Source organism: Perognathus longimembris, chromosome 15 (assembly GCF_023159225.1).
Source record: "Perognathus longimembris pacificus isolate PPM17 chromosome 15, ASM2315922v1, whole genome shotgun sequence".
Classification (NCBI taxonomy): domain Eukaryota; kingdom Metazoa; phylum Chordata; class Mammalia; order Rodentia; family Heteromyidae; genus Perognathus; species Perognathus longimembris.
Genome location: NC_063175.1, coordinates 9,234,464 through 9,253,442, shown reverse-complemented (window position 1 = coordinate 9,253,442; position 18,979 = coordinate 9,234,464). Strand labels below are relative to the sequence as shown.

The 18,979-nt window shown below is 36.3% G+C and overlaps 1 protein-coding gene across 5 annotated transcripts in view; it reads left to right on the top strand.

The window, feature by feature from the left end:
• Cep192 (centrosomal protein 192) overlaps positions 1-18,979 on the top strand; it is a 107,888-nt gene that overhangs the window by 54,354 nt on the left and 34,555 nt on the right. For all 5 annotated transcript variants that reach the window (XM_048363095.1, XM_048363093.1, XM_048363097.1 and 2 more), the window contains 13 exons: positions 3,006-3,131; positions 3,303-3,446; positions 3,568-3,631; positions 4,195-4,334; positions 4,427-4,519; positions 5,307-5,425; positions 6,202-6,372; positions 7,678-7,768; positions 8,178-8,354; positions 11,284-11,544; positions 12,515-12,630; positions 14,434-14,543; positions 16,974-17,124. In XM_048363095.1, the coding sequence (XP_048219052.1) occupies positions 3,006-3,131; positions 3,303-3,446; positions 3,568-3,631; positions 4,195-4,334; positions 4,427-4,519; positions 5,307-5,425; positions 6,202-6,372; positions 7,678-7,768; positions 8,178-8,354; positions 11,284-11,544; positions 12,515-12,630; positions 14,434-14,543; positions 16,974-17,124 (1,763 nt within the window). The remainder of the gene's footprint in view (positions 1-3,005; positions 3,132-3,302; positions 3,447-3,567; positions 3,632-4,194; positions 4,335-4,426; positions 4,520-5,306; positions 5,426-6,201; positions 6,373-7,677; positions 7,769-8,177; positions 8,355-11,283; positions 11,545-12,514; positions 12,631-14,433; positions 14,544-16,973; positions 17,125-18,979) is intronic.

Below are 18,979 nucleotides of genomic sequence, written 5' to 3'. Positions count from 1 at the left end.
CTTAGTCATGCTTTCTGCTGTAGCTGGGATTAAAGATGTATACCATCATGCCTAGCCTTTTCTATTTAGATGGGGTCTTGGAACTTTTTTTCTTCACTGGCCTCAAATCATGATCCTCCTGGGTCTCTACAACCTCTTGTACTCAGGATGACAGACTCTGGCGCTTGCTCCCTCCTCTGACTTCAATGCTGGTGTTTGACTTTTTGCTTGTTAGGGATTATTCTATTTGGACCATGCCTCTTTTCTGAATGTGAAAGAACTTCTCTTTAGCCAAATTGAGATAATAAGCATTCATTGTATTGTGTATGTAACTGTTTAGGACAGTGGATTTTAGCTCTGGCCGCATATTAAAATAACACTAGGACATTAAATATTTTCTATTACTGAGTCCCATCCAGGTTAGAGAGGGACAGGGATTACATATGACTGAATATCAGCATTTCTTTAGTTTTCCCAAAGATTGCAAGTAATAGCCCTAGTTACCAACTACTGCTTTATGGGAAATACCTTAATTGACACAAACCTAACTCAGAATTAATACAGTGAACAGCAAAGAGGAATATAGGAGGGAGAAATGGGGATGTTACCCAGGAAAGGCAGAATAGCTCTTTAAAGTCATTTAAAATAAAATAGCTATTTTTGACTGTAGTGTTCCTAAACACTACTGACATCTTCTTTCTGCATAACTATCTAAATAAAATTCACATTATAAGTTACAGTGTAACTTTAATTTAGCAAGAGGCCATCTTAGATGATCAAAACTGTTTAAGATATAATAAAAAATACATATACATTATGTTGGCTCTTAAGGAAATTTGCTCTTACCAAATGCCTGAAACATTTCCAATTTTGTATTCCTGAGTCTTGTCATGGTAGGTTGTTTTGTCCTCGCTGATTTCCCTAAATATAAATATTTTAGCTTTAAAAATAAATAAATAAATTGATTTCTAATAGGGTGAGTTGGGGTTAAAATGTTTATTGAGCCACATTTAATTCCCGCTAAAGTGAATCTGTCATCATTTTATTCAACAAAGCTATAGCTATGACTTACAGTTTAGAGCTGGGTTGTGGGGCATGAGGGGCAGGCAGTCTCCTCAAGAGGCTGAGGACAACCATTCAGGGCTTTTCCCACAGTATATTTCTCAGGGGAATGTATCTTTTCTAGGGTAAAGGAGGAAGTTGAGTTTGTAGATGTCCCCATGCTGTGTTCTCCTATACTTACAGACTGAGAGCGATAGTTTTCCTTTTGCTTATAGGCCATTTAGTGAACTTGTTCACCAGTTCTTCTCTGTATACCATACTCTACATCAGGGATTTCATCTTTAATTCTTTAATTCTTTAATTGAAAACTCTTTAGGGAGTGGGAGCCTGTCTTGGGCAGTATTGGATGTGTAACTCTTTTCCTAGCTACCCATTGGATATGAATAGCAGCTATTTTCCCTATTGTTACAACTACAAATGTCTTTGGACACTGTTACCCTCCTACCTCTTTGGGAACCACTAAGATTTAATACTATTCATTTTGATCATGTCAATGCATTCCTCTATGTGAGGCTTTTGAACCTGTCTTTAGGTAGCTTACTTTTTCTTTTTTGTAGCAGATGTGAAATTGTGAAGGTAGTGATGTCATCAGTGATACTTAGCAGTGTGTAAGTTAGTGGTTCAGAGATTGAGACTCACATTGGAATCACATAATGAATTTCCAGTAGACTGAGTTGATATCTGAGCTTTGCGTGTAACAAGCAGATGAGTTTGGGAACCTCAGTGCTAGCCAGGCCCATGAAAGCCACCTTTGTGGAGGGGAGGACCTTGAACCTTGAGGGACTTACAGGATTTGACTAGGGAACATGAGTCACAGGTCAGGAATTTTAAGGTCCCATCCATAAAAACTCTTGGAGTAGCCTTTTTCACTTAATGAAGAATTTTCAAAGTATGTACAGCAAAAGTATTTAACAGTATATGTATCTTTACTTTGTCTAGATATTGCCACTTGTTTTTTGTGTTTGCAGAAGTAATGCATGAGATTCCTGCAATTTATTACTGTTACCTTTTTAATTTGGAGCTTACTTTAAATTGGTTTCTTATTTCAGTTTTTAAAGACCCAACTCTTTAACCAATTCTCCTATTATTTATTTATTCACTCATATTTATATATTTATTTATTTGCTGATACTGGGGCTTGAGCTTGGGGCCTAGGAGCTGTCCCTGAGCTATTTTGCTGAAGGCTAGCAGTCCACCACTTGAGCCACAGCTCCACTTACAGCTTTTTTTGATTATTTAGTGCCGATAAGAGTCCTACAGACTTTCCTGCTTGGGCTGACTTTAAACCGCAGTCCTTAGATCTTAGTCTCCTAAGTAGTTAGGATTACAGGTATGTGCGACTGACACATGACTGACTTGTTCTTGTGTTTCTGAGAGTGTGGCTTACAATGTTAGGTAATTTGACAGCTCTGATTGTTTAATAAAGACAGTCATAGCTATATATAATCTTTTCTCTTTCCACTGCTTTTCTTGTGTTCCAAATACTCTAGTAAATTGTGTTTTGTTTTTCATTTGGTTCTAGGAATTTTGGGGTTTCTTCTCTTAGTTCTTTGGTGATCTACTTATCATTCACAAGTATGTTGTTCAGAGTCAAGGCAGAAAAGTTGTTGGTGAGACTCTTACCTCCAATTAAAACACCAAAAGAGCCAGAAGTAGAGCTGGGCTCAAGTGGCAAAGCTCAGGGACAGCACTCAGGTCCTGAAAGCCCTAGGTCCAGTGCGTATGTATGTGTGTGTGTGCGCGCGTGCATACACACACACACACACTAGCACAGATCTTCAGTTGGGCATTGGTAGCTCATGTCTGGGAAAACTTAGTGAAGCTTACCTACAGCTTATAACAGTGCTTTAGGTAAGTTTAGCTAAGCTTGTCTTTACAAGAGGCAGTAATGTATAAGTAAAGTAAGATATTTATTACCATATTGCCTTTGTTTTTTATAAATCAATGTCTTTCTTCATACTTAGGTAGAAACAGAACAGAAAGGTGTTCTAGATTTTGGTGACTTGACTTACGGAGGCTGGAAGGTTCTCCCACTGAAAGTGATAAATAGGACGAATGCTGTGGTGCCCATCAGAATGATTATTAATGCTGTAAGTACTAACATGCACTAAGAAACTATATTTCGAGTACACTGATTTTGAATTGCAGACATGACTGATATTTTTGTTAATTTTCTACATTAGGCAAATTATTAAGGATTCTGTTGACAAAGGTAATACAACATTGATTTTATTGAGTCCGAGTCTTCTATTTCTAAACAGAATGCCTTAGCATGGCGCTGCTTCACATTTTCCAAAGAACCTCTGCATGGGTCTCTGAAAGCTGCTCCTTACGCTGATGTGATTGCTCAGCTAGCAGCTCCGTCCGTACTGAGTCACACCATGCCAGCCAGTTTTGATGGACAGGTAGGCTGAGTGGGTGGAAGAACTGGCTTAGAATTAATGAAGTTTTCATACTGCCTTTCTCCTATTTATATTTGGATCTTAATTCCAGTATATGCTTAAAAAATTGTTTTTTATTCTATAGGACCCAGAATTTCTGATGATTTGGGTGCTTTTCCATAGTCCTTCAAAATTGGCGACTTCTTCAGGTACCATGTTTATATTTTATGGGATTTTCTTTATATCTAATAAACTATTAACTTACATTTTTTTAAATTTCTTGTCTCATTAGCTGTAAATATTTGGAGTAATTTGTTGTTTAGGTTGTTTGAAAAATTGAGCACATCGCATACTTACATGGGTTAAGCCCATGTAAGTATGGATAATCAAAGCAAATGCCACAGTAAACTTATTGTGGTATTTCTTTCTTCCTCTCATTGCTATTCCTCTTAAAATCTTCTTGCATAAATTTTCTTTTGATCCCTTAAGAGTATTATGAGGGGCTGGGGATATAGCCTAGTGGCAAGAGTGCCTGCCTCGGATACACGAGGCCCTGGGTTCGATTCCCCAGCACCACATATACAGAAAACGGCCAGAAGCGGCGCTGTGGCTCAAGTGGCAGAGTGCTAGCCTTGAGCGGGAAGAAGCCAGGGACAGTGCTCAGGCCCTGAGTCCAAGGCCCAGGACTGGCCAAAAAAAAAAGAGTATTATGAGGAACCTTTGGATGGGTTTAAATAACTAGCTTCTGGACTAAAAGAATGAATTTTTCTAGAGATCCTAGATTCAGCAGAAGAATTCTTGGCAAGAGTTGATATAGAACTTGACAGCCCAAATCCTACACCGATTCTCAGGAGTGTGAGTCTCCAAGCAAGAGCAGGTGTAGCTAGGATTCATGCTCCCAGGGACTTACAGGTACTTACAGCTCTTTTTGGTTGTTGTTTGGTATTGAGGTTGATTTCACTTTAGTGAAAGTTTTTTAAATGTATGTTTTGTCCTACCTGTAGACTGTGCATTTGTTGGCCAGTGTGAATTCCTCAATAAAGCAGCACTTACCTTTGAAAAATGCTGGGAATATCGAGGTTTATTTAGATATCAAGGTAAGAATTTTTGTCAAAGAGAAATAGTCTCTTTTGTCCCTCACCATCTGAAGGCTGCTATGTTCCTACCCTGTTAAGATCCAATGGGGAGCAAACCAAACAATTTCTATGAAGTCAAGCATGCTGGCAAATGCCTATTGTCTTATTAGCATTTGGGAGGCTGAGGCAGGAGGATCTTGAGTTTAAGGCTAGCCTGGGTTACATAGCACATTCATGGTTAGCCTGTATTTTTTTCTTTTTCTTTTCTGTCTCAAGAAACAAGAACTATGGGTATGGCTTAGTAGTAGTACTTGCTAGCACATACAAGGCCCTGGATATGGTCTCCAGCACCATAAAAAAACATACCAAAGAATTTCCACGAGTGTTGCAAAACCTTGGTGTTAAGGTAGCATGAAATATATGCTATGATGCTTTAATGTTGAAGTCTAATGTTTTGAATTTAAGAGCCTCATTTTGGATTAGTTGTTGGAATGTTTCTGTGTCATATGTGGCTAGAGAGAATTGAAGAAGAGTGGTCCACATATATAGATTGTTTCTGAGACTCCTAAATAAGTGAGAGGGTTCTGGTGTCCGAGGATTGGAGATTAGATGGGATAAAAGTTTCAAAGGGAGGAGGGAAGAATAAATATCCTTTCAAAAGGGAGTACTACAAGTTGGGACAGTAATATATAAGGAGAAAGGAACTTATAACCCTTCCTAGCAAATACAAATGACACCTAAGACAAGAGTCCCAGAGAAGCCGTATTTGTGTAAGTTAGCATTAGTTGTGATTATGTTTATTGTTTAGGTCCAAGAACAAGGAAGTCACTTTTCAGTGGATCCAGAGAATCTGTTCCTTAGACCTGGAGAAGAACATGAAGTGACAGTTTCATTTACACCAAAGGATCTCAAGGCCTGTGAGGAAAGGTAACAAAGTATTGATCATGACTGGTATTTACTCATCACTCAGAAGAGCCATTTGTACAATGTAAATGCAAAAATACATACTTTACATAATATACATCATGTAGCTTGATTAGCCTCAGATTTTCTTTTCACTAAAAGTATTCTAACTAGGTGAAAAGAAATTAAGAAATCAGTATTTTCAAATATATTCTGACAGAAGTGAAATAATAGGCTGTTCTTAAGCTTTATTTTCTTTCTCCCAGGAACTCCTTGTTTGGCCTTGTCATTTATTAGTTTAAGACTTCACTTTCCCTTTTCCAGGCCTGTGACTTTATGTACATGAATAATAAGCAAATATTAACTACTAGTCAGAAAACCATTGTTCGTATGTGAACTCTGTAAACCTAGCTGAGAAGACACCTCTGGAGGCACCATTGCTTGTTCCCAGCCTAGATCTAGAATGCCTGCATCAGCTTGGTCTGCTATCGGAACCCTGCATGCAGAAGAGTCTGGCAGCACCAGTGTGAATATCTGTGTTTACCCTCCACTCTAGGCTAACTTCTTGTGGGAAACCTTACCCTCCCCAAATTCCTCATAATTTTTCCTCCAGAGCACTGTGAACTTTTCATGCCTTATGTAGATAGTATTGTGATTTTTCTCCCCTAGTGTGTATATTAGTCCCTAAAATAGTTATAGTATTTTCAGCACCAGGCTCTCTTTCTTAGGACAAAGTGAGTCCAGAGGAAATATTTGCTAAAAAATTAGAATTTATTGCCTTTGACTTTTTTCTTTATTAGGATCTTGAAAATATTTGTGCAGCCATTTGGACCTCAGTATGAAGTACTGTTAAAAGGTGAAGTAATTTCAGGAACTACACCTTTACCTGGACCTTGCCGCTCGGATATTCCAACAATTTTGTCCAACAAACAGTTTCTGACTTGGGGAGGTGTTCCTCTTGGCAGAACACAGTAAGTGTGCCCAGCTCAGAGTGCCAAGGTTTTTGCTATCTAATTTCCTAATGTCATTACCTCTGTGTTAATTGTATCCGTGTTACTGTTTTTTAGAGTTGGAAAGGTGGCCCAATCCTATAATCCTAGCTACTTCGTAGGCAGAGATTGGGAAGATTGAGATTCCAGGAAGATTAAAAGTTCAAGCTTGAACTTGTCAAAAGATTAAGATAATAGTAGTAAACAAAAATGACTTCTGTGAGGAAATGAGATGTAGTGATGTGCAAAGATGGCATCTGAGAGTCTGGGTTTGCACTCTTACCTCCAGATAGGTTTGGCCTGAGTCCTGCCAGTTCTACCTGGCACTATAAGACATCTGCACTGTCAGTACCCTGAATCACAGTTACTGAATGAGTATATTTCTTCCAACTTAAGGCTTTTGGGAGCTGTGAGTTTCAGAGGTCCTTTGAAAGATAAATCTAAACAGTAAAATAAATATTAATGAAAACAACTAAATAGCAATTGTGGTATTATAGTTCCTAGCATCCCTGTCTATTTTTTAAGGTGCTTCTGTATGGTCTGGATGCCCAAACATGGTATAGCAAGAGGTCTTATTTGGGCTTAGCCAATCCTGTGTGATAGCATAAAATAAGATAGAAGACTGGATGGGCTATATGAATTTTAAACAGTGCTCTCTCTCTCTCTCTGTAAACATTTTTCTTAGCTAAGATCTTGAAAAATATGAGTATCTTTGAGTACAAGGTAGCTTCCTATGTAGCTCCTATGTTATTGAGCATGTTTCTTGTGCTTTTGGAGAACCAATGCAAAAAAATGTTTTAAAATTAGGATTAATTCAGCCTAATGCTTAAAAACCTACTTTGTACTAATGAGACCCTTAGTTAGGACCTTTTGGTTCCCTGAAAACTAGGTTGATCCAGCTAGGTATAATATTGACTTAATTTTTTCAATGATTTTCATTGGTTGATGTTTTATAACCCATATATATGTATATAATACATATACAATATATGTATATTGTATAATATATAATATATGTATGTATAATATATATGTACCTATATGTATGTGTAATAAAAAATGAGGCAATTGAATTAACCAAAGTCTTCTCTGATAAATAATAAGTCTTGAACCTTATAGTTTTAGAAACCAAGGTTTTAAGACTATAGCAACATTCTAGCCTGCTAAGGTAAAATATGCAATGAGCTCATCTCTACACATTGTGGTTAGTTTTAATTGTCTTGTCTTTATCTTGGTAGCAATATTCATGGAAGGAAACAAATATTTAAAATGTATCATTGTGTTTAGGCTTCAGAAACTAGCTTTAAGAAGCAATTGTACATCTACAACCCAGCACTTACGACTGCTCATTAGAGGACAAGATCAGGATTGCTTTCAGGTTTGTAGAGTGCAGTCTTTTGTTGTGTCCACTGTTGTTTTTATATTGTTGGTTTATTATTATTTGTTCTTTTGTTGAATTAAAATTTTTTTGAGACAGGATCTCTCGCTATGTAGCCCAGACTAGCTGAGAACCCACAATCCTCCTGTTTCCACCTTTCACGTGCCAGAATGATAGTCTTGTACAACCATGTTTGGTTTCTAGCCAAAGTTTTATGTGAGTTTCACATGTACACATCAAGTTTTTTTCTCTTATGATGTTGCGATTGAACACAAAGCCTTGTATTAGTGCTTTTACCCCACTGAGCTACATCCCCAGACTGACCAAATTGTTTGTAAGAGTTTGTGTTAAGTGTATTTTATTTGTCCTGTTATTTCATTTTATTCAGTGATGGTTTTGAAATTAATAGTTTCAGAATACTTTTGGCTCAGAAGAACGGTTGACCAGTACTTGCGAGATCAGAATTCGCCCCAAAGAAGACATTATAGTCTCTGTATTATTTACACCTACTCGGTTATCTTGTATGTTGGCCAAACTAGAAATCAAACAACTTGGAAATCGATCTCAACCAGGCATTAAGTTCATGGTAGGATGATTTTATTGTTTTTTTTTTCTTCCTATAGAGTTTATGATGAGTTCTAATCATTGCTTTAATTCTGGTAAATTATATGTGCTACTTTTTGTTAGTTTTATTAGAAAGAAGTTTTAGAACAATTGGCAAGTTAGAAAAGCAACCATTGTAATATTCTTATAATCATGAATTTCTTGAAATGTTTTAAAATTTTCATTTCATTTTGAAAAAATTTGAACTGCATGAAAACTGTTCATGAACACATATTTGAGTAAATCTGGTTACAAGTAAAGTTCATCTTTTCAACTTAGGACAAATATTGTCTTACTCCACGTGGTCTGCAATCATCAACTTTCACTGTGGAAAAAAGTTTAGGTTCAAGGTGCCAGAAAATACAGTAGTCTGGTGAGGGTTGTTTTCTGCTTCAAAGAGAAGGCCTTGTTATGTCTTCACATGGTAGAAGGATAAGTATACTCCTTTCATCTTGGTTTATAAGTACACTAATATTCATGAGTGTGGGACCATCTTGATTTAAGTAACTTCCTAATGAAGGCCCTCTCTTTTAAAACATTAATAGTAGGTATTGACGCAGTATATGCATTTTGGCAGATACCAACATTCAGACCATAACCGTTACTTGTTTTTAGAATTTGCTCAACTCTAAACTTGGGGTTTAGAGAGTGGCTCAAGTAGCAGAGCACCTGTCTAGCAAGTGCAAGGTCCTGAGTTCAAACCCGAGTACTTCCAAAAAGAAAGAGAGAATGAGCCTGGCACCCTGGCTCACACCTATAATTCTAGCTACTCCGGAAGATCAAGTTTCAAAGCCAGCCACAGCAGGAAAGTCTGTAAGACTCCTATCTACAATTAACTACCAAAATACCAGAAGTGATGCTGTAGCTCAAGTGGTAGAGTTCCAGTCTTGAGCCCAAAAACTCAGGGACAGTACCCAGTCAGTGAGTTCAAGCCCCTTTACTGGCACAAAAGAGAAAAGAAAGAAACAAAAAAGACTGAGAAAAGAAGGAATGGAGGGAAGTAGGAACAGGGAAGGGAGAGAGAAAGTGGAAGGAAGGAAAAAAAGAAAAGAACTTGCTAGCATGTTCTGTGTGAGTGACATAAAGACAAACATTTTTATATTTATTTTCAGCATAATTTTTAAAGCAGATTTAAGGCAATTTGCATAGCAAATTCAGAGCAATTAGAGGTAAAAAGGAAAAGTCATTTAGGGAGCAAAATAAAGGCTAGACAGTCAAATGACAAAACTCTACACAAAAGTGCCTGTCTTCAGATTGCATAATTACCTGATAATGGATGTGGGACTGAAATGTTGGTTTCATGACACTAGAGTCTCTGGAGCCTGTTGATTTGTCCATGGTAAAGCATAATTGTTTGAAAAGCGTTATTTTAAAAATTGGTGTTTTTGTGTGTCATGTCAGAAAACAGAAACACTAACACATATGGGTGATATCAACCTGACATAAACAATTGAAGGAGAAAAATGAGTTGCATTTTTTTCATGCAAGCAAATCTTTTTTGGGGGAAGAGTAAGCTGACCAGCCAGGGACTGACCAGCCGAGGACGCTGCACAGACTCGGGAGCTGTAACTGTGACCCAGTTTTTAGGCTGGGCTTATAAAGGGAAAATCCACAAGGCAGGTGGTCAAGTAGACTAGACAACCCTAGTACAGTAAGCGGTGACTATCCAAACAGTTTGGGTAGTTTCAATATTTCTCGGAATCGGAGGTGTTTACGAAGACTGGTTGTTTTCCAACAGGGATGCAGTTACTGGAGATAACATTTGAGCAACAAGTTAGTTGTTTTCAATTCTCAAGGGTGGGTGAGTTCTCAGTGAATTTAAGATGGAGTCAGTCTTACTCTCCTCCACACTGACCCCTAACATTCCCCCCTTCTTTTATGTCCCTGAATCAAAAGTTTGATTCATGGTCCTCCTGATGAAGGGGATGGTATTTGGCCCTCAAGATCCTTAGTTTCCTTTTTTTTTTCCTGTTATATTTTTACCAAATGTTAAGCTTTTAGTTCCCGATTGACTGGCATAAAAACAGCACCCTTTTTAAAAGCCATACATAGCCCACCTTGGCTAATGAGGAGCAAGTCCAACCCTCATCTATTTTGCAGGACCGTCTCAGCAATCAAGCAGTTATAGACATTTACATGAGGAGATCTTTTTGGTTTACATTTAGATGACTTTTCACAAGTCCCTTAACCCCACAGATATAGATAAACATAGTTTTATATCAGTGCACCAATTTTGACCCCATTTATATTATAGCCAACTTGATTACATACCAACTTTACTCAGAAGTTCCAATTTTAAGATATATTCATACCATTTACTACATACTCAAACTTTCTGGGGATTGTCTTTCTCCCTTTTATCATGCCAAATCCTTTCTATTCTGAAGGAAATCATTTCTGTTTTCCTAATTCTCTTTCTAAAGTCTTTCTTTATACTGTTTTTTAAGCTGTGTCTTATAAAACTTAACATATCCCCACTCACACCACCTTCTACTTATACCATCAGCGACTTACTTGAACATTCTGGGGAAATTGAAGTTCTTAAGCAGGCATACTTCTACTCTTTTTATTTTGTGGTTCTAGGAATCAAGCCCAGTGCCTTGAGCATACTAGACAAGCCCTCTGCCATTGAGCCCTCTACTAATTTTTTATTTTCCCCAGGCACATAAACTTGGATTTATAAAAGGAAATAATTATTCTCAACATTAAAAATTAAACTTAAGTTTGCAGTGCTTTGATTTGTTTTTCTTTGAAGATTAAGTCTTTATATAACATTACATTGGAAGTGGAGTCACTACTAGACTAATTACATGAAAACTAAAACCTATAATTGTATTGTCTTTCTATATTATAACTAATGAAACGTTCTGCTTTCTTACATAAACATAATTTGGGATTTTATATTCTTTTAGATACCTTTGTCTGGATATGGAGGAACAAGTAATCTTATTTTGGAAGGTGTTAAAAAATTATCTGACAGTTACATGGTGACAGTGAATGACTTAATTCCTGGCAAAGAAAGTAAAATTGTTTTCTCTGTCCGAAATACTGGCTCTCGAGCAGCTTTTGTTAAAGCACTAGGCTTTAAGGATTCTCAAAAGAAAATTTTGCTGGATCCTAAAGTATTAAGGATTTTTCCAGATAAATTTGTACTCAAGGAAAGAACACGAGAAGTAAGTAAAAAATTTTCTGCTTTAAAACAACTCATTTTTAAATGAAAAACTAGGTATCTTAAATATGTGTTTATGTATTTAAGATGTATCCATATATATTTATTTTATATACATATATAAACACACATAATATGTAATTATAATACATAATATAGTATATGTATATAGTAACATACATATATTTATATATACATAGGACATGAGGCTACGGGATTTATTAGGAAGATAATTTTGAAATATATTGCAACTATATATGAAAAAACTCATCAACGAGCCTTGATGGAAACTTTTGATCAATAGGGAGTAGGGGGAAAGAAACAGGTTCTGTTGAGGAGATATTAGAGGGCAAGGTTGGGCTGACAAGTAGGGTTAATGAGGATGAATGTGGTCAGATGGTTCAAGTATATAATTTGCATGTATGAAAATAGAAAACTAAAACCTGTTAAAATTATTTTAGAATGGGGGAAAAGGAAGAAAGTGCTAAAGTGGATGAGTTTGATTGAACATGTGTGTGGAAATGTTAGAAGCTAATACATGCTAATAAAAATTGGGTATTTTATGGCAAAAGTAAAAATAATACTCAAAGTAATGTGGGCATAGAAGTGCTTATCTAATCTTGGAAGTACCACACATATGCACTGTCTGTTGAATATTTAGGTCTAGAAGATACTGGCATGAGATTTCAAAAAATACCATCTAGACTGATATTTTTCTTTTTTTTTGTCACTGTTTAAGGAATTTTATTAAAGCAAGAATTTTATAATCCAAATTATGTTTCCTCGCACAATTATCAATTCTGTTACTTAGAACTGACATCCTGAGCTATTCCACAGTAAAGAATTACAAAATTAAAGAAAGGAATGCTTTACATTTTTGTACTTTGCTGAAAATTCTTTTTCCCAGGTAGACTAATATTTTTCTTACTCAGGAACAATACTTAAACTATCTACTTATTTTTTCTTGATAACAGGATGTTACTTTAATATATAATCCATCTGACAGAAAAAGTGATAACAAGACTGCAACAGAACTGTCAACTATATACTTCTTTGGTGGTGATGAAATTTCCAGACAGCAGTATCGGAGGTATACTCACCTTGAACAATGCTGAGGACAAACCAGTGGATGCAAGGAATGTTTAATAGATGCTTTAGAACACGATCATTTTTGAGCATGTTCACTATTTATTAATGAACTGGCAAATTGAAAAAAAAAACTTGGTAAAATTTGTGTGGCATAATATGAGTTGTAAATACTGTAGTAAACATCCATGTATTTTTTTTGCCCTGTGCTTCCTATTCTTAATATATGTACCATGCCTTTTTTGCTTTACCTAGTAGAAGCATCATACCTTATAAGTAGAACTATATTCTTAATGTACTCTTGAGAATATATCCAGCAATATATCAGTTTCAGAAAAGAATTTCAGAACTACTGAAAGATTATGTTTCTGGAAATGTGAGTTATTTGAAATGCTCATCATATTTTAGAAATATGTTGGGTATACTGTATAAAAATTAATACATCTTGTTTATAGCTTGATATACCAGACTCTTTACAAATTAAGATAGTGATCTAGCGCCAGGTATGATTTAAACATGTTACATTGTTATATGCTAAATTCTGTATTCTTTTATTATGAGGCTTAGTTTTTCTAGACTAGAGGACCTAAATATAAAATAGGTGAGGCTCATGATATTTTCTATTAGTAGAAAATCATTTACTCTAGCAGGAGGTGTGGGTGAATATAGTAGGTTGTCTTTCCTTCTTTCAGCACTTTATGCTCTGCTGTGTTTTATTCTGATATAGAACCTAGAATTTAAAAAAAATTTTTTCTGGGTCTTGAACTTGCTAGGCAGGCGCTCTAATAATAAGTAAGTAATAAGTTATGGCCCCATCCTTTGTGCTTTTTATTTTTTGCGTAGTCTCTCATCATTATGCCTAGACCATTATCTTGGTAATTTTGCTTCCTGTGTTGTTGGAATCAGGTAATAGCCATGAGCTTCAGCTGTTGGTTGAGAATGGGGTATGGAGTTTGTCTCACTAATTTTTTTTGCCTGGTCTGGCTTTAAACATCACTCCTCCTCATTTTCACTTCCCAAGAAGCTGGGTTTACAGATGTGAACCATTGTACTTGGTGATTGTTTTGTTTTTTAATTGGTTAGTTTCACTGGAATAGTAAAAAGAGATTAAGATTGAGTTTCTATATGTGAAGAGCTCACCTTTGAGTCCTGTATTTGTTTCTTAATTATTTTATAAATATGAACTTTTTCCCCCTTTTGTTTTAATGGGAAGTAGAGGTCAGTTTCACAACTCCTATTTGCCATGAACTTACAGTAATGAAATTCCTTTGGTTATGACTCTGTGAATATAGCAGACAAGTTTATATTTCTTCGAAGATTCTCTGGAAGAGGCCAAAGTTATATGTTAATTTAAGTACTTCTCTTGATGTCTTAATTTTCTTCCTAAGGCAAATTTCTGACTGACCCACAATCCTTTTTTTTTGTTGTTGTTTGTTTGGGTTTGGATACACATCTGGATACAGTGTTAGCAAATGTAGTAAAGATTCATCTACTCTTTGTTTAAAGTTATTTGGAGTTTTTTTGTTTGTTTGTGAAAACAATCTTAACTTCAGTTTCTGTCTATTCTTAGGAGTCCCTAATTTGATTTTAATATTTAACTGAAAGTGATTATTGCACAATCATGGTCAGTTGTCAACTCAACTTCCAAAGTAGTTTTTCTATTTTAAAAGCACTATTAGGACTAAGGTATGAGATGTATATACACATGTAACATGCTATTAGTGAGATTTGCCAAATGTATTAATAAATATCAATTTGAGGTCATTTATATGTAAAATCACTTTTTTCATAAAAATCTCTCTGACAGAGCTTTGTTGCAGAAACCTGGTATTATAAAGCAGATACTTCCAGAACATAGTGTATTACAAAACATTAATTTTGTTGAAGCATTTCAGGATGAACTACTAATAGATGAAGGTAAGAATTTCAGCTTGTCTTCAGTCTTTTGGTCACTTGCAGTATTGTCTGGTCATCGTGTGACAGAAGGGAAGGAATGTCAATTTGGATCTTGTATCAGGCAGATTTTGAGCTACAACTTTCCTCTATATCACTGTAGTTTAGACCAATTTCTTCTTTGTAGAATGAGAAGAAGAGTGACAGCTAGCTTCTCATCCATGCAGAATTGTCTTGAGAATCAGAGAGAGGAGCTCCTCTTTATAAATATTTTTAATGTTACTAATACATTCATATAGATTCTGTATGTAGGCTATAAATAGACAGAGGGAATGATCACTGCCTCATGTTCATTGCTCCTTCAGATCTGATGATTGTGAACTCAGCTTCATTTTGAGATTTCAGGGCCACTGTAAAATTATGGAGGATATAATGGGAACAGAAACTCCACAAAAGACATGTAAAATGACTGTAATCTAGATGCTTCGTCCTATTTGAATACAGCAGTTCAAATACTTAATAGTGCTTATTATTACTCATACAATATAAATGCAACAAGATCGAAACATTATATAAAAATATATGTACACATTTTTACCATGGTTTTGTTTATACAGAAGTAGTTAAAATTAAGAGGTGACCAAAACGGCAGTTTAATTATGCAGAATGTTTTGAAGTTATGAAAACAGTGATGAGTCTATACTTAGTGGAATAGAAAACTTTACTAAGAAAAAAACAGCTTTAAATGTTTTATATAGTAAAATCTCATTTTAGTAAAAATAATTTAATGTGAGTATATACATGAATATAAAATAAATATTTACAACCAAATATCAGTGTTTCAGTGGTCAGATTTCAGGTGATAGTTTTTTCCATGATAGTTTTAGTTTTTGAAATTATGGAGTGCATTTTTGTTCTGAAAAAATTGATGATGAAGGTGAAGGATAGTTATACTTTGTAGGGGTGATATAGCTTAGTCTGCTCTTTTAAGTAAGTTAGGAATCTAGCTCTTCTCCAGGCATAGCTTAGTTGAAAATTACTAATAAAAAGTTGGAAGTAAGCTGGGTGCCCGTGGCTCATGCCTGTAATGCTAGCTACTCAAGAGGCTGAGATCAAAGGGTCACAGTTTAAAGCCAGCCCGGGCAGGAAAGGCTGTGAGACTTTTATCTCCAATTAAGCACCAGAAAACTGGAAGTGCCACTGTGGTTCAAAGTAGAGACTGTTAGCCTTAAGCTGAGGAGCTCAGAGACAGCGCCCCTCACCAAAACAAAACAAAACGATTGGAAGTGGACATGTCCTCAGTGTGCTAAGGGAACAAAGCACACTCGTGACTTATCTCTTCCACTTCAGTTTCTCGTCTCTTCTTCCTAGGAAAGGGTGTAGATAGTAGCTAAGGTGAAAGCTGCTGTGACAGTGGAGCATTGCTACCTAATCACATTGCAGCCGTGAAGACCTGACGGGCAAACACATAGCTAGACTGTGGTGGTGAGAAGTTGGCATAGTTCCATGATCCAGCAACATCCTGTTCCCCGACTGAAGAAATGGTTATAGAATACACAGGGTACTAGTCACTTGTGGACACAAGAAACTGACAGATGTTGACATCTGATTACTGAAGGGGGGGTGGTATAAAGAATGCTGTGCTGGAGAATATTTAGGAATGTGAGAAGCACAGAGAAAGGGCCTGCCCCTCCCTCACTGAGAATGGGTGGCTCTTTTAAGAAGACTTCAACAAAGAGGGATTAACAAGGTAGAGAAGGTGTTCCAGGTACTGAGAACTGTGTCCCTGAAGTCAAGAAATATGTTACAATACAGGTTGCCTGACAAGCCCTACCAAGAACCCATGCAACTTGCTAAGATCACCCATCTGAAGTGCAAGTGAGTTCAAACTTGAAGTTTGTCTCTGGTGCATTAGAATTCAAAATACAGGACATGTTGTAGTGATGTATTACATATTTTTGAGACTTTCACTTACATATTGCATATTCTCAACCTCTTTGTGCTTCAGATTTTTGAATAGGAGGTTATAATACTTGAAAGAGTTGTAGAAATACCTTAATATTTAGTAGAGTGATACCTGGCCCAATGTAAGCTTTATGTAAATGTCTGTTGCTATTCATTCTTCAAAAACATTCTTACTTGAAGGTTCACAGTTTTCCTGAGATAGAGAACTCTTATACCTGATTATAACCAAGGAGACTAAAGCTCAGGGAGAATAAGGTCACAGAGCAAATGAGTGACAAGGGAAGCTAACATTCAGGTCCAGAGCCTGTGCTATCAGCCCTAAGGCTGGGTTGCCTATAATTTTGTGCCTGACAGTAGTATTAATCAAATCATCACCTACTGTTGCCAACCTAAGAAAATTATATTAACATGTAAGTTTTTTTTCCTGTTATTTTATGTTGTGTTTAATGTGCAGGTTTGTATATTTTAAAATGTTGTTTTGTTTTCTAGTGTATGATCTTCCCGAACGGCCTAACGATATTCATCTATTTTATGGAAATATGCGTAAACTTAGCCTTTCCGTAATTGGAGAATTCAGAGATTCTGTTCCTAACAGACAACTTCTTCAGCTTTCTTCCAAAGCTAACTTGGAATCCAAAAGGTAAAGCAAATACACAAGCAAAATTCATTTGCCAGATTTCAAGATTGCTTGAGGATAGTAGAACTGATTGGTTTTTGCCCTCCTATAGTATTTTCTATCAAAATGTTTATTTTCCCTTTATATTTTAGTTTAAGTTGCAATATTTCAAACTCTGAAGGAAGTTTAAAAATAATATAGAGGGCTGGGGATATAGCCTAGTGGCAAGAGTGCCCTAGGTTCGATTCCCCAGCACCACATATACAGAAAATGGCCAGAAACGGCGCTGTGGCTCAAGTGGCAGAGTGCTAGCCTTGAGCGGGAAGAAGCCAGGGACAGTGCTCAGGCCCTGAGTCCAAGGCCCAGGACTGGCCAAAAAAAAAAAAAATAATAATAATATAGAGAACTCATATAAACCTTTTTCTCTGATTTCCCAATTGTTTTTCCACATTTACCTTATCGTTCCTTATATCCCTTATTTGTTTAAATCTTTTTTTTTTCTGGCCCATTCAAGAGTAAGTTACAACATTATCACCTATAAGCTCTAAATTTGCTTAAAAATATTCTCTGTGGCAAATCCACTCAAATTAGATTTTTTTTTTTTTTGGCCAGTCCTGGGCCTCGGACTCAGGGCCTGAGCACTGTCCCTGGCTTCTTCTTGCTCAAGGCTAGCACTCTGCCACTTGAGCCACAGCGCCACTTCTGGCCGTTTTATGTATATGTGGTGCTGGGGACTCGAACCCAGGGCCTCATGTATACAAGGCAAGCACTCTTGCCACTAGGCCATATCCCCAGCCCCTCAAATTAGAATATTTAATATTTAGCAGTATCATTTATTCCACAGGCTCTGTTTATATTAAAAGTATGTAGTTAAACCACAGAACAAAACCCTCTTCTGCTCTGGTCCAAAATCTAAGATCACATATTGCATTTAGATGGCATGTCTTGTTTTTATTGTCTTTGAGTATACAATAGTTCCTCTGTTCTTTCTTTACCTTTCAAGATTGTGATAATGGAGGTTTAGATGATCAAATCAGATCCTCATAGTACTAAGCTTTGTAATGACTGGGAATGCCACTGACACTTCTGGATACTTGTTATAAAATTAAATACCTCTGCTCTGGTTCAAACATAACACCAATTCTTTACAACATGCCTGTGATATACATGGCTTACACAAAAGGCACCGCTGTTCTGAGTGTAGGGGTTCTGTTTTTGCTCTTTGATTACATAACCATGTAATTCTTCAAGAAGCTGTTCCCCTTTTCCATATCAAATTCAGTTGTATTTCACAAACAATTTTGGATAGATCAAATAGATCCTATTAAAAGCATCCTATACATAAGAACATTAGAGTGTTTGCTGAGTGATCTGTCTTCACCAAGGTTACTTAATTTTTCCAAGTCACCTTTCTTTTTCTTCAGCATTCTCTAATGAAAAAGGAGAAAATAGGCTGCAGTAAGAAAATAGTTGATCTTTTTCTTACTAATGAGTTTGATGTTTGGTAGAATCCAGGTAAGTTTATAAAATATTCCCAGGGTCAGTTAACAGATGAGTTTGGGAAGAACACGAAAGAGTGATGCCTAATTCAGCAGTGATACTCACTAGACCCTATGTTGAAAATGAACTATACAACTTGTGGGGGAGGGGGCCAGGAGGGGAGAAAATGAGGGAAGAGGTGGTACTGTTCAAAAAGAAATGTACTCAGTACCTGACTTACATAATAACTATAATTCCTCCATATATCACTTTTACAGTTAAAAAAAGTGATGCCATTTGTTTTTTCAGAGTATCTTCTCAGATGTTATATAATGCTAACTTGTCCTGTGACTGATTATATAAATATATGAGGGTTTATAAAAATAGTACTTGGGGCTGG